At 35.6% G+C, this 27561-nt stretch overlaps 1 protein-coding gene across 1 annotated transcript in view; it reads left to right on the top strand.

The window, feature by feature from the left end:
* The first annotated feature begins 12994 nt into the window (after positions 1-12994).
* LOC149174608 (amino-acid permease BAT1 homolog) overlaps positions 12995-27561 on the top strand; it is a 257768-nt gene continuing 243201 nt past the window's right edge. The window contains exons 1-3 of the mRNA XM_089419360.1: positions 12995-13126; positions 13273-13422; positions 14038-14298. Coding sequence (XP_089275486.1) covers positions 13313-13422; positions 14038-14298 — 371 coding nt within the window. The 5' untranslated portion in view covers positions 12995-13126; positions 13273-13312. The remainder of the gene's footprint in view (positions 13127-13272; positions 13423-14037; positions 14299-27561) is intronic.

Below are 27561 nucleotides of genomic sequence, written 5' to 3' on the forward strand. Positions count from 1 at the left end.
ATATTTATTTATTGTTGTAATATGTTTTCCATGTAAGCATTAAGGGAGGGTGTTGGAAGTAATGCTTCCATGTGATGTGTAGTTGTCATTAGGAGTTACGAGGAGTGAGTCTAGAAGTTCTTGTTTCCAATGTGTGAGTTGTAATGATGATATGGTTGTGTCGAAGTCATTAATTTGTGTCTTATATATTTGTACATGTGATGATCAATAAAAGTATCAAGTGAGATATGTGTTGTGTGTAACCCTCTGTGATCTCTCTTCTATTTTCTAATAGATTTATACATAGGTAAGATTAATCTTGTACATAATTTTTTCTCTAATCTTGGTACAACCAAAATTTATATGTCATTTTGTAATTGAATTTTCCTTTCAATCTGTGGTCATTTTCTTTCGTGCAGTACAACACATTTACAATCCTTAAGGATCCAGTCGTTCATTGCATCTATCAAATCGCCTTAAAACCTTTTCAAATCCTTCAAAAGCAGTTGAAGATCTCTCATGTAGTGCACTGAGGTACTTAATTCTGGGTGGAATTCAGTGATAACCTGGTTGGCCATTTAAACCAATATTATTTTTTGAACGTGATGATACCTTTTGTCTCACTCTATCGGGCAACTGACGGTGCAATAAAAGTGTGAAAGGAGTAACTACTGGTTTATTTTAGTGTAAATTTTGATTTGATTTAAAGGCAATGAAAGGTTGAAAGGAGTAAGTTTTGGTTTATTTTGAAGTGCAAAAAGGGATGGCTTAGTAACACATCTTAGTTGGTGCCCGGGTCCTGGGTTCAAGTTCTCCTAGGTGAAAAAAATGTAATTAAAGTGATCAAAAGTGAACAAATGTAAAAAAAGAATCGAATAAAAAAAACTAGGATAAGTTTTGGGTTCCTTGAAAGTGTGAAAGAAGAAGATTTTGGTTTATTAATTACATTGCTATAGTGGGGAAATGTAAACCCAAATTTTATTTTTATTATAATTTATTCGCATTGCAATGATGTGATAGGGTATGTTGGAAAAACTAATACATATATTAAAATACATTTGACATATAAATAAATTTAAAGAGCGTAGTCTAAAAAACCCACAAATCAGCCCAGAAAATAGTGAAAATTTTGGCAAGATTATGACAAAATCCAGCAGAATGTTTTGAAAATCTAGGTTACATCTGGCAAGCTTCAGGATTTTGGGTGCCTCGGCGGTTCTTGATGGTGTTGAATCCATTTCTACCATTAAAAAAAAGAAAATGCTTCTAACACTCCAACATTTTGATTTTTTGAAAAAATTTTACCAAATCGCGACAACAAAACTGTCGTCCAAGCGAATTTGTTGCTTTGGTAGACAATGTCAATTTAAAGTAAAGAGATTTAGAGTTCATAAGGTATTAAATTATTCAAGGTCTTTCTAAAAATTGTAATTACGTCAAAATAAAATAAAATGATTAATAATTATAATAATTATGACTAATAATTAAATTAGTCTAGATTCATCTTATCTATGGATCTACTAAAAGCAAATATCTTGAGATACAAACATATTTTATAGTAAAAAGATATTTGAACTCTCTCAATGTTTGGTGGATTAAGTATATATATATATATATATATATATATATAACCTGTTAACTTTGTAAATATTAATTATCGATATTTACATTCCATATATTATATAAGTTGTTCACGATGCTAAATTTATTTATATTTAAAATTCAATATAAGTAATGAAAATTTATAATTTTACAAATAATTTTTTAACTTAATTTTAGTGATAATTGAAAAAAAAAAACCAAAAAAACATGTGTGTGTGTGTGTGTGTGAATATTAAATGTCAAAGGACAATAGTTTCAGTGGAAGCTAGCAGGTTTTTTTCTCCTGCATCTGGATTCTATTCTCCTAAGATATGTTAGCCCATATGGCAAAAATTTGTGCAAGTTGAACATTTGTATTGAGAAAATATATTACAAGCCAAAAAACACATGAATCTTGAATACCTTGAAATTGAGGTGTTTAGTGGCAACTAGTGTGATTTGATCCTGAGTTTTGCCCATATTAATCTTTGATCTGATCTTGAGTTTTTCCCAGATTAATCTTTCTAAATTACTAATTCACCAATTACTAATTAAATGTTAATTTTTTATTATTTCACATGAAATGCCCTAATTTTTACAATTAACTAGAAATTTAAATGCAAGTACTTACTTGGATATTTTGTTTAGAGGATGTTGGTTGTTGTTGCTCTTAATATGCTCCTGCTACCAAACGACTGAATCCACCTTGCCTATCTCGAGTCAACCTCTTTGGTTCCTAGATCCAGAGGACTCTGAAATCAAAGTGTTATGGCCCCCATGCCCAAAACTCCAAGAACAGAGGCTCAATTTTGCAAATTTCTTGGACCTCAAGCTGATTCCTCAGATTTCACAAATTTCCTTCCCTCCCCCCCCATATTCCTCCTTTCCACTTCTTATATATAATCAAGTTCTGCATCCAAATGATGACCCCTTGTTCGAGGTTCCTCCAACAAAGGGATAAAGTGATAAGCTTTAGTTTAAGTATGAGCATGCATCTGCCACCTGCGTCAATAGTTGACAACAAACTCCTTTTAATAAAACATTCATACCTTGTTGTATTCAGTGTCTACATTATAACCCCTAGTGACTTTATATTATTCTCCCTTTTGATTGCATAATATATATATAATGGATTCTTTTAAGTTTGTATAATTTGTATATTATAATTTCTTCTTTTAGTTTATATAACAATTAAAATATATTGTCCATGGGGTCTTGGATAGGCGGTGATCGGGTGCTCTGTTAATATACTCCTTTATGTGAAGTCACTGGTTCAATTCCCTGCCCCAATCGGGGTGATATATTAGACATGATGAAGATGTAGTCTTACCAAGCTTACAAAAAAATAATTTATATATATATATATATATATATATATATATATATATATATATATATAGCTTGGTAGATCATTCCATTTTCATTAATAAATAAGCAAGTTACAACCACATAAAACATGTTAGGTTGCCTCAACTTTCCATCGGGAAACCAAGTCTGTTGGCCACCTAACTACATGATAATCCATCAAGTAGCAAAAAATAATAAGTCTTTCTACCCAAGCTATGTAAGTTTGTATATCATGTCCATGTCCATACTCTATTTTCCTGTAAACATATATGACTTCAAACTGAAACGTAAAAGCTATTCGCATAAGTACTAATAAAAAATGAAAATCAACAAACATTCTAATCATCTTGCTCGGCAAAGGTGGATTCGACCAGAGCCAGATCATTGGCATTGGAACCAGGCAGCCCTGTCTGTGAGAATAGACAAGGGAAGTGTTTCTCCATGTGGCCGAGGCGTCCATCTTGTTTTTGCATTTGGAATTGTAGCTTCTGGAAATCCTGTTTGTAACTAGGAAAGTCCTGTACAACTGTCGCCATGCTCACTGAAATTTGCTCCATGGCCTTGTCCATGAGACTTTTCATAATCCAATACAAGTACAGGGTCTGCTTGAACTATGTCACTCGCCCTCGAGTATGCCCAGGGTCCGACACGAGGATGCGCCAATCCTCCATCTCTATCTTTGTCGCGTTGGCCTGGTGATTCAGGTTGGCTTCCCATTCCTCAATCAACCTTTTGATCTCCTCACTGGTCTCCTCCATGCAAGTTGTGGCCACTTCATTAATGAGGTCGACAATCGTTTTTCTGCCTCTTCTCCCACCCAAAGAGTTGGTCTCATCCGCTTGCTCAACCACCTGAGGTCTCCTGCCTCAGCCCCTAGCCTTCAATGCTCTTGCCATCGCTACATAGTCCCGAAGCCTAGTAAAGAAATTAGAATTGACAAATCCTTGAGCAAGTGAGACAGCAAGCCCAGGAGCCCTTCGCGCCCGGGAGGGACTAACTCTCTGTGCACCTGCCATGGGAGCAAGAAACCAAAATTGACGTAAAATTAAGCTTTGTCTCTCCACCACACGCAAACCCTGCAACCATCTGAAGTCCGCCACCCCACCCAAGCATGCAATCTCTTGCCCCCCAAGTCCCTTTGCATAACAACCAGAAACAAAAATATCGAGACCCTTATGACCGGCTCCCACACCATTATGAAAATTCCCTTTCCCAGATGACGCACCACCACTACAATGACCTCACGAACACTTTGACACAGGCCATGGGTGTGAAATCCTAAAAGCTAGCAAGCCACATGCCCATTTGCATAACAACCCGAAATAAAAATTCCCAGCCCCTCATAACCAATTCCAGCGCCATTATGACAATTCCCATGCCCCGGGTGACGCAACACCTCCTCAACGACCTTGCAGACGCTAGGGTGATGCAACACTTCAACCGTGACCTCGCAGACGCTTCGACACAAGCCTTGGGTGCGAGGTTCCAAAATTCAGCTAGCCACAAGCCCATTTTCATAACCCCTAGTAACCAGTATTCTGAGCCTAGAATTGCCAACCCCAATATCATCATGACAATTCCCAAACCCCCGTTGACATTGCCCCGCAACAACAACCTCGCAAACACTTCGACACAGGCCATGGGTGCGCAGTCCCGTAAGCCAGCCAGCCAAGTCACCCCCATAATCCACAATGAAGTAGGCTCCAAAAGTAAAACTGGAACTGACAGGACCCCAACCCCGACCCCTTGGTCTTCGAACCAAGCTAGACAACAACACTCCCCATGGTTAACACCCCTGCCCCAGAGCCCAATTAACCCCATGCGGGAGAGGAGGATCTCATAGCTAATCGACACTGAAGTGGTTCCGGTGAGGATAAAATCTTCTGCAAAACTACCAACGCCATACATTTCCCCCCAACCCAATTGACCCCCTCTCGTCGGCGAATTTCCCCCATGCAGAACCCAAATACAAAACCAGACACTCATATGCATGATGGAGGGGGGAGAAAAACATATTACATACCCAATTTCCCTCACCTGGATCTAAAGGATCCACCAACGCTTTTGGAGACACTGTGCTTCATTGTTCATAGAGTCCCTACGTCGGAATCATTTCATTACCGTCGTTTGGGTGCGAAAATAGCCTACAACCCTCCCACTACACTTACCACTGGACTGAAAACTTAACAAAATACCTCTGCCACCTTCCACTGCATTGATAACCTTATACATGCATAGAGCCACCACACCCATTGCCTCGAGCGTGTGGGGGGCGGTGGCGGTCTACCTCGATGTACTTATCATTTAAACTGCCTTGATGGGGCCACCCTCCGGCTCGCACTCCGATCGGGAGAATTAAAATATATTATAATTCCTTTGTTTATTATGTATTATATTTCTCTTTCTATTTTATATATTATGTATTATATTCATTTTTTTTGCACCATGTATATGATATTCCCTTTTTATTTTGTATAATATATTGCCTTTCGCTTATATATATATATATATATATATACACACACACACATTAAGTACCTCACTCAATATATTTAATATTTTTGTGAGTTAGGTATCTTAGAACTTTTAATAATTAATTTGTTTCTCCTTTATTGGGAAATTTTCATAATAAGTTGATATGTATACTAGCGTAGGGCATGTGATGCATGCATATGTAGCTATCATATGCATGTCTTGTATGCATGTTAATATTCCTATATTGCATGTGATTTTAGATGGTCGTTACACATAACCCTCCTTCAGAACATTTTGCCCCAAATTTAGGGTTTGTATAATATATTAGTAATTTCTTTAGTGTTTAGTATAATCATGTAAGGATTGTGTTCCGTGATTGAATTCTTGCTCATAATGAGAGGATACTTTTAAAACTTGTTTTGAATATTCATGCCCTTCCCCATCATATTTTCCAAGCTATTATGAAATCATCCTATCCTTCCTAATCTCTTCCAGTCCCATCTTATCCGTCCTTCACTGGAATATGTCATGGCATTAGCTATATTGATCTAACCATTCATAAACCTCAAGGATAACAACGTTGACTATATCGACCTAATTTCCCAGTAGGCCTCTGGCAATCATCATCACACATCTAAGGGAGCGTGACTCGCACAGTCCTCCTATGAGTCCATGTTTTGGAGGATAAATGGTGGGCAACACCTCCAACCCTCCTAATAGGGCCAGGGTCAACACCCTATCATGGAATCCCATTGAGCCTCAATTGTTCTTGGAGATTTTTAATCTTGTGATTGGTTTGGTAACGATACTATTTGTAATGAAAACATGTGTCCACACATTTTAACATATGCATCAATATATTCAAAACCAAATGTATTCAAATAATAATTTTTGTGCATTCCAAATTTGTCGTTATCTATGATATTGATATTTGAGTTCACATAATGTATTTGGTTATATCTAACCCATATATTTATAAGTTAGCTTTCATATTAAGTAGTCAAGTGTAGTCATTCTTGATTATTTCCATCTCATCATTCATGTTGATAGGTAAAATAAAAATTATAGACATCACATACATAACATAATTCATAATTAATATTAGTGTCCATGTACCAGCAATGTTAAGCATATAGCATACTTCCTTTTGGTATCCATGTACCAACAAAGTTAATCAAATAACACACTTCATATTGGTATCCATGTACCAGCAATGTTAAGCAAATAATTTAAAATCATTCTTACGTGTAACCCTTCATATTTATAGAACAATTCAAAATGATAGTCTCAAGTATCCAACCAAAATAAAGTAAAGATATATATAATAAGGTTTTAAGTGCATCAAAATCAACACAAGTTGGGTTGGCATATGGTCTTTGTATCTTCCCAAGTAGTTGATCTAGGACTATATGTGTCTTATTAGACCTTAACTTGGTCTACTAGGTGGTTCCTAAGCTGTTGAACCCTATGTTCTAGTATACGTAATGGTTTTACCAAATGGTTCCCTCATCCGATAAATGCAATTCCTTCTATTGAAGGTTATGTGATTTGTCAGTTATATAATGTCTTAGTACATATACATGAAAAACATTATGACTTTTATGCAAGTGGGGTAGAGTGCTAGACGATAGGCGACAAGTCCAACTTTTTCCAGAACTTTAAATGGCCCAATAAACTGGGGCAACAACTTTGTTCCTTTTCCAAACCAAATAGTGCTTTTGTTTGGTCTGATGCAGATACAAATTTGATCCCCTACTTCATAACTCCTATTTTTCCTATGAGCATCAACATAACTTTTTTGTCTATCTTGTGCCTCCTTTAATCATTGTCTAATTTGTGTTACGTGTTCTTCCATCTCTTGAATTAATTATGGCCCTACAATCACCGGGTCCTCTAACCTGTCCCAACTTATGGTGTTCTGCAAGGTCTTCCATATAATGCTTCAAATGGATGCATTCCAATTGAACTGTGGTAACTGTTATTGTATGAAAATTAAACCAAGGGAAAGTACTTTTCCCAATGTGTTTGTTGATTTATAATGTACATCCTCAATATATCTTCTATTACTTGGTTCACACTTTCGGTTTGTCCATCAATCTCAAGATGATAAGTTGTACTTAAATTTAGTTGAGTTCCTAAAGCCAACTGCATACAATTTCAAAATATTGAAGTGAATCGTGTATCCCTATCTAATATGGTCTTCTTAGGAACTCCATGAAATCTAATGATTTCATTTATAAATACTCGAGCTACAACAACAACCTCATAAATATCTCTTACATGAATAAATTGGGTGCTTTTTGTTAGTTTATCCACCACAACCAGAATGGTGTTGTGCCTTAGTGGGGTAACAGGTAGCCCGACAATAAAATCCATAGAAATCACCTTCCATTTAGTCATAGGAATGTCGTGACGTTGCAGGAGACCCGTCAGTGACGATGGTCAACCTTAATTTGCTGACATTCAAGACATTTTGCAACGAATTGGACAATATTGTGCTTCATGTTTGCCCAAAAGAAGAGTTTCTTTGTATCAGCATACATTTTCTTTACACTAAGATGTGCACAATAAAGTTCTTTGTGGGCTTCCTTAAGGATGGTGTTTCAGATATATCCACTATTAGGAATACACATTCTACCATGGAATCGTAACAATCTATCATCCTCTAGTTCATATCCCTCAAACTTAGGTTCTTTTGGACCTTTACTATCAAGCCTAAGTCTTACTTTTAAATATCAGTTATCTTCCACAAGATGTTCTAGCACTCACTCTCTCAAGTCTACCTTGATGGGTATAAGGGAAAATATTCTTAGTCTTCTACTTAGAGCATATGCCACTACATTCTCTTTCCCTTTAATGTATGAAATTCCAAAGTCATACTCACTTAAGGATTCACTCCATTTTCTTTGCTTAGCACTCAATTCCCTTTGGGTAAACAAGTATTGCAAACTTTGGTGGTCGCTTTTGAGCACAAAACTTCTCCCTACCAGGTAGTGTCTCCATATTTTTAATGTTAGTACTACAACGACCAACTCTAAATTGTGTGTGGCATAGAGTTATTCATGGGGTTTTAACTTCCTGGAGGCATATCTATTACTCCTATATCTTGCATTAATATTGCACATAATCTTTGCTTCGATGCATCAGTGCATACAATAAAATCTTTGTCCATGTCAGGTACTCGCAAAATGGGTGCACTAGTCAACAAATTTTTAAGCTCAGAGAATTCAATGTGACATTCCTTGGTCCACTCGTACCTAACTCCTTTACGCTAGAGGGTTGTGCTAGGCTTTGCATTTTTTTAGAACCCTTCTACGAACCTTCGATAGTATCCGACTAAAGCCATAAAACTACGCACTAGCGAATATTGAAAAATGACTAAGTATTGGGTAATGAATTGATTTTTGAAGTAAATACCTCACTCACCATAATATAATGAATATATCTTGAGGTACTTGATATTTGACCACCGTCATAATATATAATTAATACGACTAAGTATTGGGTAATGAATTGATTTTTGAAGTAAATACCTAACTCACCATAATATAATGAATATATCGTGAGATACTTGATATGACCACCATCATAATATATAATTAATACATTACGTCAAAATAAAATGAATACAATAAATTATATAAAACAAAAAGAAATTATAATTATTTATTATTTATTATAGTAACTAAAAGAAATGGTATATATTTTATTAAATGAAACAAAACTAAATGAATATGTTGGGAAGGACCTATAACATTATCATTTCAATAATTATTTCCCAAACCCATATCATTTCAATAATTATTTCCCAAACCCATTTAGTTAAGTAATTTTAATTTTAATAAAAATGTAAATTAAGTGATGATGATGATGATGATGATGATGGTTAACGTCCACTGAGACCAAATTGGTCTATCGGACCTACAATTTTCTTAATTTTTATTTGTCTGGCTCCTCGTCTTTCTTGGCGAGATTGGTGTTGTCGCTTTCTTTCTTTTCTCTACGGTCTTCCAACTTCCTTTGTCTTTGTCTTGCATCTCCTTCATCTCTTCTGGTTCTTGGGACATTGGTGTCTTAGCTTCGCGATCTATAGTCGGAGAAGTTTGGTTTAGGAGATCTGCTTTGCTGTTGAATGAAGATTTATTTTCTACGGTATTCAGATCCTCATAACTGTTGATTTGTTGGGGCGGGCTTTCTCCTTGCTTGCTTTGAGAGTTGTTTCCTTCTTCCTTGATTTCTTGTGAATCAGAGTTTTCTCTAGAATATTCTTCTTTGATGACAGTGTAGTGTTCTTTTTGTGCTCCTTCCCACCATGTAGATCTGTGGTGGTTTTTTCTAGCAAAATTTTTCTCAGAGGCTTTTGGGCAATTTTTGGCTAGATGCCCCGTCTCGAAGCACGATCGACATCTGAAGAGGACACTTTCATAATCAAGCTTCTGGTTCCACACATAGTCTTTACTTGTTAGGTTTATTTCAGCTGGGAATCCGGCGCTGAAATCCATTTCCACACAGATGCGTGCATAGGTGGTTCTGGCATATTCCTCTGTTTCTGGGCACCTGCAGTAAAATTTCCCAATTGCATTTCCGATGGCTTTTAGCAAGGAGAGATTCCAGAGATGCAAGGGTAGGCTTGGCAATCTCACCCAAACTGGTGCTGAGGTTATCACTGCTGTAGAGGGATCGAATGATGGGTTCCATGGCTTCATGAATAGGCCTGATTTTTCCCAAAACCAAGGGCCGGAATCTAGAATACATTGTCTGCTTTCAGGATTTTCAAAATCTACTATAAAGAAACCTCTAGCACAGGGGTAGATATTAATTTCATCAGAAATGATAGGCTTCCATACCTCCGAGATCCAGTTGTGGAGCGCTATCAGCCGCGGCCAAAAACCATTGAACCGGCAAATTAGGGCACTTTCGGAGAACTTCAAAGCTTCATCGAGTGAGTCCTGGACCACTTGGATAGTGGGAGCTGGGGCTTCACTCACGATATGTGCAGGAGATTGCCCTCCAGAGACGGATGAGCCACCAGTTATTTTTGCGAAGCTCGGAGCCATATTCTCTGCGAGATCCGTGAATACTGCGAATACCCAGAAGAGATCTGCGAATACCGTATCCTGAGATTTGTTTCGTGAATACTGCGAATACCCAGAGGAGATCTGCGAATACCCAGAAGAGATCTGCGAAGAGATCTGAAGAGACGGAAGAGATCTGCGAAGAGACCAGCCCACAAGATGAGAAAACAGATAACTTGATAAATAAGAAGATGGAGCTGATCACTTCGCCGCCTGCCAAAATTTATAAACCCTCTTTATAAATTCTGAAATTCTGAAATTCCATGATTTAACGTAGTTCAGCTCCGTCTCCACGCCCGTGGAAGTGGGAAATAAGCCTCCTCGTGAAGAATCGTAGGCAGCTCGATGATGGAGGAAATTACGGGCTTCGACAGGCAGCGCAGAAGAGATCTGCCAAAATTTATAAACCCTCTTTATAAAGATGTAAGTAATTTTAATTTTAATAAAGATGTAAGTTCAAAAAAATATAAAAAAAATTGAAATACTAAAAAATATGTTGTCTCACAAATTAAATAAATATTAAACTTAAGAAACTCGATAATTTGAATCATTCAAATAAATAATACATTTTTTATCTATATAAATATTTCTAGGTTTGACACCGAATAATTTTTTTTTATTATTTTAAATATAATAATAGATCAAGATAGCTCTCTTTTTATATATATTTCTTATTTTAAATATAAGAATAGAACAAGATGGCTCCCTTTATGTAGCGACATATTTTATAGGTGTATGAGTGGATTTTGCGTAAACATTCACGTGTGTTTAAAGCATCTTTTGACTTATTCAAGTCATGAAACATAGAGTTCCTATTTTTCAAGTAAGAATCGGTAAGTGACCTCCCCACATAGTAAATTAAACTAACTTGTATATAGAGCTCATTTTCGATTAAAACTGGATTAAATCGAGTGAAACTTTGAAGGTAGTTCGAGCTCCATATGATTAAATTTTATGATTAATGGAGAGTCAAAATTTAATTTATAAAATTATTTTATTTTATTTTTAAAATCTAAATTTAAATCTAGTTAAAAGGTTAAAATACATTTATTAAATTTTTACTAAATAATTGATAAAGAGAAATAAAATAAAATTAATGATTATATTTATAATTGTAATTATAATTAATTATAATTAATAATTAAATTAGTCTAGAATCAAGTGTAGAAGTCAATTTTTTTGAGATATAATTTTTTTAAATGTAATTATTCTAGACATTTAGTAAATCTAAATTAAATTACCATTTTTAACTATCAACTCTAGCTGCAGAATTATGTATAAAGTTTAATTAAAAATCTATAAAATTATTTCAATAATAACGAATATAAATTTAATAAGTTAAACATTAAAAAAATTATATACCATTTAACTTACTTTTAAATATAATTTCTGAGTTGTGTCGCTGTAAAAAAAATTGCTATAATCTCGTTAAAATTCTGACTAATTCTGAATTTTGATTAAATTAAAGCATTAAAACTAAGTTAAAATAGTTACACTAATTAAAGCATACAATATTTTTGCTATAATCTCGTTAAAATTCTGACCAATTCTAAATTTTGATTAAATTAAAGTAATGAGTAACTTCTCATCTGCTGGCTTCGGCCATATGTAAATTGTAAAATATGTGGGCTTCAGCCATATGTTGATTTTCTCTCTGAAAAAAAAAACTTTTCAAATATCATATTATTTAAAAAATAAAATTATAGTTTAGTTGAATTGATTTTTTTTATTTTTTTATTATTTAAAAATCTAAAAAATCATAAATAAATTTGAATTATTTAATTTGCAAAAATTATATTTAAAAATTATAAATAAATTTAAATTATTTAATCTGCTAAAAATTCTGACCAATTCTAAATTTACAATTCTAAATTTATTAAATCATTGAGACTAAGTTAAAATAGTTACCATAATTAAAGCATACAATTATTTCACGCTCAGATAACTTTTCAAATATCATATTTTTTTTATAGTTTAGATGAATAAAAAAATTTTAATATTTTTTTTAATTTTATTTTAAAATAAATAGATTTAAAAATCATAAATAATTTTATGTTTTTTTAATATGCAAAATCTAAATTATTTAAAAATCATAGATAAATTTAGTTATTTAATTTACTAAATTCAAAGAATCAACTTGCATTTTTATTTTCTTTAATGCCACCGTACTGAGATTTACTTACTACGCAGAAAAAGCCCATTTACTGGGATTAGCACGCATCCGTTGAAAGTATACTCCGTTCCGTTCGTTCATTTCAGTGGTAGTCCAGTGTCCCTACTCCCGATCCATTGTAAATTGGAATCCCTAGATTTCGAATCTCCAGAATCATTACACGCACAGAAGATTCCGCCTTACCCTTCGGCGAACTATCTACGATTCTCCTTCAGCGGTCGTTCTTTTATATTTGTTCAGGTCAACGGTTCGATCCACACAAAATTATAATTTGCAGTGCAGAGCGCTGTAGCTGCATTTGACATATTCATACTTCAAAGCAACAGACCGATGCAAATCTGGATAGCAAACGTCGCACTTGGACCGGATGAATGACTTTAGCAGAAGTGTAATACCTCCCATTGCCTATGACTTTGGCAGAAGTGTAATAGCTCCCATTGCCCTTTTGGACGAGGAGGGCAAGAAATAAGCAAAGGAGGCCTGGGCTGAGAAAGAGGTAAAAAAAGATCTGCTACTACATCTCGTATGGATCATAAGTAATATGATGAAGGAATTTATTTATTTTATTTAAATATAATTATATTGATTCTGTCTATGGATTTCTAAACTTACTGCTATTAAATTTTGGTTGATTCACAACAGTCTAACGCCGGCAAGAACCTGCTTATCTTTCTCTCTTTCCATGGATTCTCACAATGGTACTAGAGGGGTTTCGCTTGACGACGACGTTGACTCCGGACTTGTACGCCTACAGCAGCTCGGTTACAAACAAGAGCTTAACCGTGATCTCTCGTACTATTATTTACCTTCTCCAGCTCTTCCATCGCAATAATTTTCCACAGAAATCTTCAACCTAATTAGGCTCTATTCCCAAAATCTTTGAAGTTTTTACTTCTCTCATGAAATTTAACTTAGAACTTCAAGCCAAACCTGTATTTTATTCATATCACAAATGTAAACATACAATTGCTTTGATCCAAGGAAAAGCTCGGTTACAAACAAGAGCATAAGAGTGATCTCTCGTATTATTATTTGCCTTCTCCAGCTCTTCCATCGCAATAATTTTCCACATAGAAATCTTCAACCGAAAGCTTTATTCCCAAAATCTTTTAAGTTTTTAGTTCTCATGAAATTTAAAGGAAAACTCTTCAAGCCAAGCCTGTATTTTATTTCTCTCAGAAATGTAAGCATACAATTGCTTTGATCCAAAGCTTCATAGCATGTAAGCATACAAATGCTTTGATCCAAATCTTCATAGCAGAATCTTTAAAAAAATTCGGTTCTCTCTTAATTCTTAAACTTTTCATTTCTCTCCTAATTTTTAGCCTTCTGCACAAAATCTTTCAAACTTTTAGTTAATTCTCTCAAGAAATTAATTTATGCATGCTTTTGAATTGCTATGTGCAGAGTATTGTCAAACTTCGCATTTTCGTTTTCCATTATATCTATTTTAACTGGCGTAACGACTCTTTATACTACGGGACTAGCCTTCGGAGGGCCAGCGACTATGGTGTACGGATGGCTCGTTGCTGGTTTTTTCTCTCTTCTCGTGGGTCTCTCCATGGCTGAGATCTGCTCTTCGTATCCAACCTCCGGGGGTCTATATTACTGGAGCGCTAAACTGTGCGGTACAGAATGGGGACCCTTCGCTTCATGGATGACTGGCTGGTGAGTCCTTGAAGCCATGACATGCAGTCTTTTTTTTTTACTCCAGAATAAAGTTTGATATAGATGCATCTCCCAAAATTGTGAGTGAAGATTCCATGCTTTGCATTTAGCGATTAACCGAGGTATTGCATTGAAGGTCCATTTACAGGTCTTTCTATTGAAAAGTTTAGGGAACTCAGCTGTTTTTGTGCTTTTGTTTCCCTGATTTGTTTAGCATTTTACAACGTCTTTTATTCTCATATATATATTTCTTTATTTTCGCCCTTAAACTGGGGAGATGCATTTAGAGTTTGAGTGGAGGTGTCATGCCAAAAAATAATATTGAAGTGAAATAGCATATTAGATTTGAGTGTATATGATTATTGAATGTTTCGTAAATATAATAAAATTTACTATCTCTATTAATTTGCATAAATTTATGATGTTGAAAAATATAAAAATTTATAAAATTTATGATGTTGAAAAATATAAAAAATTATATTTATAATTGTGATGTTTTTAGTTTTATTTTTCAAATATATTAAGAGGAATATATTTATTTTAAAATTGTCAATATTTATTTTAAAATTGTCAATTTTTTTTTATGTTAGGTGAAAATATTAACTTCTAAAAGTATCATTCTTTTTTGCAATTTAAGTTGCATTTATTTTTTATTTAGACATTTTCATGGAGCACTCATTTATGTGATTAAAAGAGATTTTTAGAGGTGCTTTTGACAGTCTTCCAAATAAGGTAAGGTACTCCTACAAATGGTAGTAAATATCTTATCTATATACTTTTAAGTTAAGCATTCTCGTCTTTTTAGAATCCTATCTAAAAATGCTCCTCTTTTGACCATGTCAAAGCCTTTTGGAAAGTGTGTAAGAACAAGGTTTTAGTTAGGGCATTAGTATAAAAATGCATAGATATGTCTATTGATCCAAGTGGCTCTAGAAAAGCTCAAAAATTAAAGTCTTTAGATTACAATGAAACTGGAGTCAAATTGAAGATCTCGTCGCAAGCTTTCCGATGGCACAATGACACCTCAATCCGAGTTTAGTTATGGCGAGTCAAAGTTTTGGTCAAAATAAACAAAAGTCAAAGTCGAAGCCAACATTTTTCCAAGTCATACAGATGACACATGATATCAAAGTTAGCAGGCCTAGTGGGACCCATAGAGCTAATGTGGCAGCCCAGTCAACAAACGAGGTGGACCCACAAGCAGGTGATGTGGCAGCACCACAAGTCGACACATAGAAAGTAGGTGACAAAAGTGACATATGATGTGGACCAATGAGATTTTGTCACATGACCCAACCGCACAGTGCCACATGGCACCTCAAATTAGGCCCAAGTGGCCTTGGTATGGTGCAACCTTCATTTTTGTCTTATTGTCATGGTTTCGGGAGTTGTTACAATATGGACACTGTATACCATATATTCTATCCAAAATTAAGCTCTAAAACCATATTAAAGAAAAATTAGGAGTCCATGGGTTTTGAACCCAAAACCTCTCCAACAACAAGTAACTTAATATGACCATACCAACCATTATGTCAATCACACATTTTGTCTTATTCACTCTCACACTTCATTATAAAATATCATTCAAATGGTTCAAAGGGAACCATGGAGCATACATGAGATATGAGGGTGCAAGCAGGCCAATGACATCATGAATCTCAAGAAGATTCTAGGAATATTGTTAGAGCATATGTTAGGGAATATTTAAAAGAATATTCTTTATGATGAATCTTTAAGATTCCTTAGGAGCATAATTTTGAATGTGTCAGAAATATGTCGAGTTTATACTCATTTAAACCAGTTTTTCACAAGGAATATAATGACATGATCATTTTCTTCATCTTAGTAGCCGAATTTAAGCTAATCCATAGAAGAGAATCTTTGAGATTCCTAGGGAGATCAGATTTGACCGAGTCAAAAAGGGGTCGATTTTACAATCATATTTCACGTTTTTTTTGCAAAGAACGTGACGGTGTATGCAGTTACTTTATCCAAGCAGTTGATTTTCAGGTCGTCCCCAGACTTGAAACAATTAATGAAGTGACCTCCCCACTCTCAACATCGAGCTCAGAGACGTAACCCACACTGGGGTGAACTTCATTATCAAGTTGTGTGTGTTCTTCGATTTGATGGTTGCATTTATGTTTCTTCTTCTTTAAAGTATGAACATGTGGTTTTTCATACTATTTCACATGCAATTTTGTTAACATCACAGAAGTAAAAGATCTTGGTTAATTCTGGTAGCTGAGAGAATCTGGATCATCTATCCAAGCAAAAATAATCTATCTAAAACTAAAGTATCATCCTCCAACATTCACACTCAATATTTTACGCACATTTTGTCTCTATGAAGGCAGAATCTTGTAGTTCAACAATGTACACCCTTGATAAGCGTCATCATAAGGTACTAAAGGATAAGACACCAAAACTAAGATTGAGGCTTCTAGTTTGAAGCCTACGTGATTCTTGGTTATAATGAATTCTATAAAGCCATATTCCATCATAATAAAAAATATTATCGAGCCAAGATGTGAAGTTTCATGAGGAGGCACGGTCCTCAAGCTCTCAACAACTTCTAACATAGGTTGAGGAAGGAGAAACACTTTTTGTCCCAAATGTTGATCAACTTAAATAAAATAAAAAATCAAAATCGGGTTAGCAAGGTTTCAAAGGTGAAATCAATGCTTTATTGTCTTCCAAATCAACTAGGAGGCATAGTTTTGCAAGGGGAGGAAGTTGGAGCTCCTAAAACTTCTTTCCAAGTGAACCACCCTCCTACGAAGTTTCCTAATTATATTGCGGTGATATATTCCTTTGTTGATGTAGATCCCTATAACTATGAGGAGTCATCAAGTGAGAAGGTATTGTGGTATGCCATCATGGTGGATGAATATAACTCCATGATGAATAATGATCTACAAGAGATTTTGTTATGACCAAAAGGGAAGTTAGTGGTGAACTCCATGTAGCTTTACAAGGTGAAGCACACAACTTATGACAATGTTGAGAAGTACAAGGATTGGTTTGTAGTGAATGGATTTCACCAAAAAGAGGGAGTTGAATATAAGGAGATATTTTGATTTGTTTGTGGATATTCCACTGGAAAGTTTGTCACAACAAATCTACTAAGATATAATGAGAAAATCCAAAATCTACACTATAAGTGTTAATTTTATTTTATTTTATTTTTTATTTTTTTTCGTTAATTATTGTTTATTGCATATGCATGCAAATTATAATTACTAAGAAAATAGAGGACAAATAGAATAACTACTCATAAACTAAAATAGCACAAGATATGACCTAGGGAACCCTTTAGGGAGAAAACCCAATTGGAAGTTGAGGTTGTTTTGCTCTCTCTTTCTCTGAATGGAAATGGATGCAACTACAAACTAGTGAGACCTACAGCCACTTGGCTACTACAGTATGCAAACCCTTTATGTTTTCTACCTCTCTCTCCCTATATCCACCCTTAGCTACTTTTCTCATCTATAAAATAAAATGCACTCAAATAGAATGGAACTCATTTTCGTCCTAATGGCCTAGTTATAACACAACCCAATAGCTTACTAGTGTAAGTTGACTTCTTCAACTCTTAACTAGAGTTACAATATGGAGTCTTCTAGAACCTTCTTCAGCATGATCACATGGATAGCCCCTTTTCCATGAATAATGGGGGCTGACATGGCATCATCTCAAATCAATTTTGGTTAAAATAGGAAGATCAACTTCTCTAGTTGCTACATATTTATCTGTCAGATTGATCATGTCCTTAACATCGGTTTTTGGTTGGTCTCTATATCATATGGATAGCATTAAGATTGCATATTTTATTGGATTAATTAAGGAGGAGGTTTAAATAAATGAGATGAGAATTTTTGAGTTTCATAGGTGATATGATTTAGAATATTAGATTGTTGTGCTAAGATCCTCCTCAGATTAGAAACAAAATGTTTTCATTGTGCTTAAGGATTCATGAATTTTTGCAAGTGAAATGATGAGTTTATATGTTAATTTTATGAGAAATTTAACATAAATAAGAGATTGAACAGTAGCATAAACATGTACAGAACATCATCAAAAACACATTACAACAGGAACATGATAAAGGAGTTCACCCCTCTTGGGCTATGTCTCCTTGGTCCAGCTTCCAATGGCTTCGACCTCTCTATTATGCTCAAAAGTGTAAAAATAGGTGTTTGTAATGCTCAAATGCTTCTGAAACCTGCTCCAATGAGTCCATAATGTCCAAAAATGGTTATCTAACTTCTTTTTGCATCCCATTTGGTGAAAAACTCAAGAAGTTATGTCCTATCATAGTTTTCCCAATATTCGCTCCACAAATTGCACCATTTCCAGCATGATCCTACAATTTCGCTCCAAAAATAGCTAACTAGGTGCAAATTTCACCGCACGGAGACCATAATCTATCGGCATTGACAACTCCATCGCAAATTGCAATTGGTGAGAACCGGCGGGTCTTATGGTTTGTGAACACGACGTGGGCGATATGTGATTGCGATAAACGGCGAACCCGATAGAACTATCAACTGAAACCCATAATCTTATCACATCCAGGATCCATCGCAAATCACAATCAGTGGAGTCAGGGGGTAACATATATACGAGACTCTACATTTTGTGATCTACAATTGCGATTATCGCATCATAACCCGGTACACTGGTGGTCGATTTCTGTAGTACTTCCCTTCTGTGATGTTCGATTGTGATTATCGCATCGCACCCTAGCTTGTTTTGGGGCCGATTCTTTAACGCCGACCTACCTGTGATATGCGATTTGTGAAATGCAAGGCCAATGGAGGCCTGCCACTTGGCCCTTCCCCATTCACTGAAGATTCCTGTCACGTCATCTTCTCCTGCCATCTGTCCAAGTCAAACTTGAACTTTAACTTTCTCTAACTTCTTCATATGAGCTCGGATTTAAGTGTCATTCACACCGTTGGAATCAAGATGATGAGCACTTTGATTTGAAACTAATTTTATCGAGATTTTACCACTTTGAGTTTGAGCCTAATTTTGAGCACCTGATCACTCCTCCCCATTGGAAGCCTTTTGGACCCCAAAAGATCACTTTCAATTGTCCAGCAGGTGAGATTACAATTCCCTCACCTTTCCAACCTCTATCCATTTAGCTTTTAATGGATTTGTACCCTTGAGCCCCACTCGAAGATAATCGACACTTCCCCTTTTTGATATCCTTGTTCTTCTGTCATGTATAGTGTCTTGCTGAAGCTCATCAAGGAATTATGGATAAAAGTCTTTAATAGATGGAATTTGAATATTCTCTCGTTGATCTTCAATCAAATGAGGCTCATAAAACCTTAAATTCTCAACATTAACAACAACATAAATTTTCATATATGAAGGCAAATCCAACTTGAAGGCATTGTTACCAATCTTTTCCAAGATTTTGAATGGACCATATCTAATTGGTTTTAGCTTTTTACCTTCTCCTTGGAGTCTGTATTTGTTAATGTGAAGCCAAACTTCGTCACCAACTTGGAAATTTTGATCTTGATGATGCTTTTTGTGCCTTTCTTTGTACTTGCCTTGGCTTTTCTCAAGTTGTTATTGAACCTTTTGGTGTACTAATTGGATTTGTTCAATGAAATTTCTTGCTTTGTCTATGTCACTATGACCTTCAATAGCAACATCTTTTCCAAAAATAAAATCCAAAGGAGATTTAGGCAAGTATCCCAAGCATGCCTCAAATGGCGAAGTTTGAGTTGAAGAGTGCTTGGCTTGGTTGTAAGCATGTTGAATATAGTGAAAATGTTCATCCCACAACTTAGGATGCTTGTTGCAATACCCACGAAGAAGATGTATCATTGTTTTGTTCACCACTTTTGTTTGACCATCTGTTTGTGGATGAAAATTTGTACTCTTTTTCAATTTGGTTTCCATGAATCCCCACAAGCTTGACCAAAAATTCCCAACAAAATGAGAATATCGATCACTAACAAAGGATGTGGGCAATCCAAAATGCACCCAAACATTCTAAAAGAATAACTGAGTAGTTTGTCCAGTTGTAACTTTATTTTTACATGGAATCAAAATACACATTTTGTTGAACCTATCCACAACTACATACAAATAACCATGACCTCTTTTTGACAATGGAAGACCTCCTACAAAATTCATAGAAACACTCTCCCATGGTCATGAAGGAACTGGAAGTGGTGTGTACAATCCTAACTTCCTATTGCTAGGCTTACTATTTGCATATAATGAACATCCTTTAATAAAACGAGACACACTTTCAAGAATACGAGGCCAATAACAATACCTTTGTAGATGTACCACCATCTTACTTACACCGAAATGACCAGCAATAAAAGAAGTATGTGCCTCTCTTATAATGTTAACTCTTTCTCCCTATGGAATACAAAGTTTTGCCAAGATGGTACAACAACTTATCATGCAAATGATAATCCAATTCTCTACTTGGTTACCTTGACTCAAGCTTGCATAAACATTTTGAAAGTGATTATCTAATGCATATATTGCTCAATATAAATTTCTTGTAAAACAGGATTATGCTTGAGTAAAGTAGTTGCACTAACAATAGGCCTATAAATCATATCAGCAACTTTATTATAGATACCTTTCTTATACCTGATTACCAAGTGGAATTATTTAAGAAAACCCATCCATCGGTAGTGCCTGATTGTTGTAACTTTGATTGAGATTGCAAGTATTACAATGGTTGATTATCAATGTGAATTACAATTTCCTTAACCATCAAGTAATTTTTCCGTTTTTTCACATTTTTCACCATTGCATACAATTCCTTGTCATATGTAGGATAGTTAATCATTGCACCATTAGAATTTTCTGAATGAAAACAAATTGGCTTACCATGTTGCATGACGACTGCACCCATGGTGTATTCGCTAGCATTAGTCTGAATCTCAAATGATTGTCTCAAGTCTGGAAGTGCAAGTACTGGAGTTGTACTTATATTTTCCTTCAATGCATTAAAGGCATTTTTTTGTTTGCCTCCCCACTGAAAAACCTTTTTCACACTTGTCAACGCATGCAAAGGAGCACCTATAAGAGAAAAATTAGCAATGAATTTCTTCCAATATTGAGTTTCTCCCAAAAAACTTCTTACCTCAGTAACTGTCTTGGGCCTTGGCAAATCCACAATGACATCAACCTTGGAGGGATCTATTTTCAACTCACCTCCTCCAACAATATGACCCAAGTAAACTAAATAAGATTTTCCAAACTCGCACTTTGACATCTTAAGATACAACTGTTCTTTTTTCAAGACATCAAGTACTTTTCTTACATGCATGACATGTTCATCACAAGATTTACTAAACATTAAGATGTCATCTAAGTATACTATGACAAACTCATCAAGTAATGTCCTCAACGCATCATTCGTCACACGCATGAATGTAACAGGAGCATTACATAAACAAAAAGGCATAACCAACCATTCAAGCAATCCTTGTTTTGTTTTTGAATGTTGTCTTCCAAATGTCTCCTTTAGCTATTCTAATTTGATGGTAGCCACTTCTTAAGTCCAACTTGCATCTTTCAATTGATCAAGTAAATCATCTATTCTAGGCAGTGGGTAACAGTTCTTTACCGTAATTTTATTCAATGCATGAAATTCCACACACATACGCCACGTTCCATCCTTCTTTGGCACCAAGAGAATAGGTGAACCATATGGTGAGGAAGATGGTCTGATGATCCCTTTATTCAACAACTCTTGAATTTGATTTTTAATTTCTGCAATTTCCATCACTGACATCCTATACATGCCAATGTTGGGAAGAGGACAATCTTGTTGCAACTATATCTCATGTTAGATTCCTCCCTTGGGAGGTAATCCCTTTGGTTCTTGAAACATCTCATCATATTGGTTAACTACGTCAACCAATTCAGATTTCAAATTTGAATCACAACCTTTAAAAGCTTCATTATCAACATCATTCTTGGGTTTGATCATTAGAATCACAAAATTCTTGCTCGAATTCACTAGTTTGTTCATCTTCCCTGCATTAACAAGCGAAAGATTTATTTTCTCGCTATGAGCTCTCACAATATATTCTACTCCATATTTTAATAAATGATATTTTTTTCATGTCTATGGAAGATATCTTTTCTGTCATAAAGGTATGGGCTACCCAAAACTATGCCATAGATATCTAACGGCACAACATCAAGCTCCACTTCATCGCTGAAATTTGAAGTAATGGTGAATTTCAGTTTATAATTTCTAGTAACCTAAAATTGTGCATTTTCACATACCCATCCAAGTGGATATGGTTTATGATGTGGAATGGTTTCTAAGTTTAAACTTTTGACAATGTTTTCAAAGATAAGATTGGCTTGAGAGCCACTATCGAAAAGCGTATCAATCTTGTTGTGTTTTGAGATCACCGTTATGTGAAAAAGTTCTATTCCCCTCTTTTCATTTAGAGTTTCATTTTGTGAGTTTGAAGAACTAGTGTTAGCAATGGATTCTTTTCATTTTAACCCCATGGTTGTGATTTTAGTTTCATCACCCGAATTGGATCCCAAATCTTGTTAAGTGGTTGCAGTTGTCTTTTGTTTTCCCTTGTTGTTGTTTTGCTTCGGTCTCATTTTGGGATGAAGCTTCCAATAATGAAATTCATCGTGACCCTCCCTGGAACAATGTTTGCATGTAACTTTCTCTCCTTCTTTTTTGATAGACGCATTTTTCTTTGCCTTCCCTTTGAAAGCCTTTTCCTTTCCTTTACTCTTAAATGGCTTTTTACTACCTTCTTCTAGAGTGTCTTTCCCTCTTGTCGTAAGATGAGTGGATTGCACACACACATCATCTAAATTATTGGGATTAAACATTAAGATAGTATGCCTAAGGTAATTGTCTAAACCCCCTATGTACTTCAGCAATGTGTCTTGTGATTGCAAATCTACACCTAACATCAAAGACCTTTTTCTGAATTCTTGGGTGTAATCTTTCACATTTTGACCTTTAAGTTGTCTAAAATTCTACCAATTCATGATGGTTTTTTGCATATAAGCTAGAGGATAGAATTGTATTTTGATTGCAATAATTAAATCATTCCAAGAAATTGAGATCTTACCGTGTTTTTTAGTCTCCTCTTGGGTCTTTGATTCCCACCATACCAGTGTTGCACCCTCCATTCTCAAGGAAGATAACTGAATCTTTATGTCGTCTTCTTGAAGGTTTTGAATCCTACAATAGACCTCCAACTGACGAATCCAATTATCAAGCTTCTCTGCATTCACTTCACCACTATACATGGGCAGCTCAAATTTAACATCAAGTTTTAAGAAAGGTGATTTACCAGTTCCTTTTGAAGTATGATGATGAGTACGAGTAAGGGTCGTGTTAGTGGAAGAGGGTGAAGATGCTTGTGAAGAAGAAGATGAAGAAGATGGTGGAGAAGGTGGAGGTTTGGAACTTTCCCCTTGCAACCTAGTATTCCTCTCTTCATATAGGATTACCATCTTTGTCATATCAAAGAAATCCTTTCTGAAGGTCTTCTCATCTTTTGTCATGTTTGTAGGTTCTCCTTCATGAGACATGATCTCTGGAGTCCCAACTACAACTTGAGGCTGAACTGGTGTTGGAGATTGTGGAAACCTTGCTCTCCTTCCCCTTGATGCAACTTTAGGGCTTCTAACCAGCTTCCCTTCTCCTCTTTTGAGTTTTAACCTTGTAAGCATGACAGAAACTTGAAAACAATTAAATCCTACTTTCATAAAGCAAACATGGAGCTCTGATACCAAATTGATCTGATTTATAATATTAGATTGTTGTGCTAAGGTCCTCCTCAAATTAGAAACAAAATGTTTTCATTGTGCTTAAGGATTCATGAATTATTGCAAGTGAAATGATGAGTTTTTATGTTAATTTTATAAGCAATTTAACATAAATAAGAGACTGAACAGAAGCATAAACATGTATAGAACATCATCACAAACACATTATAACAGGAACATGATAAAGGGGTTCACCCCTCATGGGCTACGTCTCCTTGGTCTAGCTTCCAATGGCTTCGACCTCTCTATTATGATCAAAAGTGTAAAAAGATGTGTTTACAATGCTCAAATTCTTCTGAAACCTACTCCAATGAGTCCAGAAAGTCCAAAAATGGCTATCTAGTCTCTTTTTGCATCCCATTTGGTGGAAAACTCAAGAAGTTATGACCTCTCCTAGTTTTCCCAATATTCGCTCCACAAATTGCACCATTTCTGGCATGATCCTACAATTTTGCTCCAAAAATCGCTAACTAGGTGAAAATTTCGCCGCACGGAGGCCATAAGCTATCGACACTGACAGCGCCATCACAAATCGCAATCGGAGAGAACCGGCAGGTCTTATGGTTTGTGAACATGGCGTGGGCGATATGTGATTGCGATAAACGACGGACCCAACAGAACTATCAATTGAAACCCATAATCTTATCGCATCTAGGATCTATTGCAAATCACAATCGATGGAGTTAGGGGGTAACATATATACGGGACTCCGCGCTGTGCGATCTTCGATTGCGATTATCACATCGCAACCCAATACGTTTGGGGTCGATTTCTGTAGTACTTCCCTTCCGCGATGTGTGATTGCGATCATCGCATCGCACCCTGCCTTGTTCTGGGGCCGATTCTTTAATGCCGACCCGCCTGCAATATGCGATTTGCAAAATGCGGGGCCAATGGTGGCCTGCCACTTGGCGCTTCCCCATTTTCGGAGAGTCCTGCCACATCATCTTCTCCTGCCATCTATCCAAGTCAAACCTGAACTTTGACTTGCTCTAACTTCTTCATATGAGCTCGAATTCGAGTTTCGTTTGCACCGTTGGAATCAGAATGATGAGCACTTTGATCTGAAGCTAAGTTTATCAAGATTAATCCACTTTTAGTTTGAGCCTAATTTTGAGCACCTGATCAATATGCATGAAACCCATGTAGGTAAACTAGAAGGTACTTTATGGAGTTAAGTAGGCATTGCATCCTTGGTACCCAAGGGTTAATGAGTATCTGATAAGTTTGGCCTTCACCAAACTATTGTAGATCCCAATCTTTATTATATATTTGATAGATATGATCTGTATGTTTTGGTATTTTATGTAGACGATTTGATACTACATGAAGTTTTTAGAAGTTCATAGCATGGTGCAAGATAGATCTACCATGTGATTTAGACAAGAAGGACATTAGTGTTATGCACAAATTTTTGGGTATGAAGGTTTAGCAAAGTCTACGTGAGTTGTTTATAAATAGGATAAGTATGTAGTTTAAAGTTTAAAGAGGTTTCAAATGATGAACTATAAACCCTTTGGCTATTCCTTTGATACCTAATCTGAATTTATTAATAGATTCAAATTTAGGTTTGGTATATCCATCAATATACAAATGGTTAATAGGCTCCCCCTATTTCTGGTAAGTATTGGACCTGATATTTGTTTATCTGTGAACATATTGAGACAATGTACAGTTGAGCCTAGGAAAACTCATTTGGTTGTTGCAAATGATGGCTTTCCTTACTTGAAGGGAAATAGTGGTCCATGGTTTGAGGTATGTAGGAGGTGGTGATTTTTTTTCTTTGGTAAGTTGTTTGATTTTATATTATTATGATGCAAAATAAAGTGAAAACATGGTTGGTTAAGGCTTCCCTAAAAGGAAACCTGCAAACCTTAGCCAAATATCCACTCAATTTATCAAAATGTACTAGCATATACTTAAGTTAGTCTTTATTAGATCCAATTGTGACATATTAAAACACAAGCTAACATCTAAGGTAGTAAATATCAAATTAATAAGAAGCATAACTAAGAAGACATGCCAAAATGAAACAAACTTAGTCACATGGTTTAAGAGAGCATATGAGAAAGGCTTAATTGTGGGAGGGGCACCTCCCCATTTCCTTTGTGGGGCTACTACTTCATTGAGTCATCTTATATGATAATTGGAGTGGAACGTGTACCTCTATAAGTGGAGGTTCTAAGGAACTCCATTGTCTCCTCCTCTTTGTTTGATCCTTCACCATAAACTCTGAAGCTAAGACGAAAGGAAACATAGTAAAATATGATGAATTTAGCTTCTAATATTTGAATCCCATCAACAAATTCAAGCTCATAGACATTCTAGTTTCTAAGAGTAATGGCTACTATTGTTTTAACCAACTAATATAATTGCATTGTTATGAAAATATTTGTATCTAGTGACCAAGAAAACCCCAAATATTCAACTAAATTTTGAAATTTTGCACTAATTTGTTGAGCATAAGTGTGTTGACACCTCTACTTCATAGAGTTTACTAAGGTTTCAACTTCCTTCTAAGTTTTGGGAGAAATTATTCACTTAAAGATATGTTGGGCTTGTTTGGTTTCCCTCTCAGCATCCACTCCCTAAGGTGCAGAGAGGTGTGCATACAAGAATTTCCTCACCCATTGTGCCTTTAGATTTCCTCCATCCTATTGGATCTGAAGCCTCTTATTTAACCATGTATACAACTTGATTGAAGTAATGAATTGACTAGAACAAATGCTAACATAGGACGCTATGGAAATGTATCCCTCCTTTATGAACCTATAGCCTCACAAAGATAAGAGGACAATGTTGATACCACATGAAAAATCCGAGCAAAAAATAACCACTAGTGTAAAGACCACAAACAATTGAATTGACTTCGAGACAATTCTAAACACCTAACCAATATGAGGATGGGTGAATCCAAACTTTGGCTATCCATAGAATAATAAATATAGAAAATAAACTCCCAAAGTGCATAAAACATAAATTAAATGAAGACCAACTGAAGGGGTGAGACTGGAACAAATACTTGGAGTTAGCAAATACTTGGGGCAATCCTCACTTGAATTATCTTTCCCACTCAATTGAATTATCACCATAGTACGATCCATTGCATAGCTAAATGATTTTACAATTCATCATGTTACTCACACCATCAAGAATCATGAGAGTTTGTTCTCCATTCTTAACCGACATCCAGAACATCATCACATGCATGACTGAACCCTTCCTCACACTCTCAGTCGTGAGCATGAATACTCTATCAAGGGTACTAACATACATATAATCGTTGATGCATTAAGCCACCACAACTTCCTATCATGTGGCCATCTCAGTCTTTAGAGATTTCTCCGGTACCTGATCTAAGGAGGAGATGGTGAGTTTAAGTTACATGGTTTTATGCATTATAACTAGGTTAGAGATTCATATGATAGCAAAAGTACTTCAAGATTT

The sequence above is a fragment of the Pinus tabuliformis genome, chromosome 4_1 (assembly GCF_031772625.1).
Source record: "Pinus tabuliformis cultivar Carrire ecotype Pingquan chromosome 4_1, CPIR1, whole genome shotgun sequence".
Lineage (NCBI taxonomy): Eukaryota > Viridiplantae > Streptophyta > Pinopsida > Pinales > Pinaceae > Pinus > Pinus tabuliformis.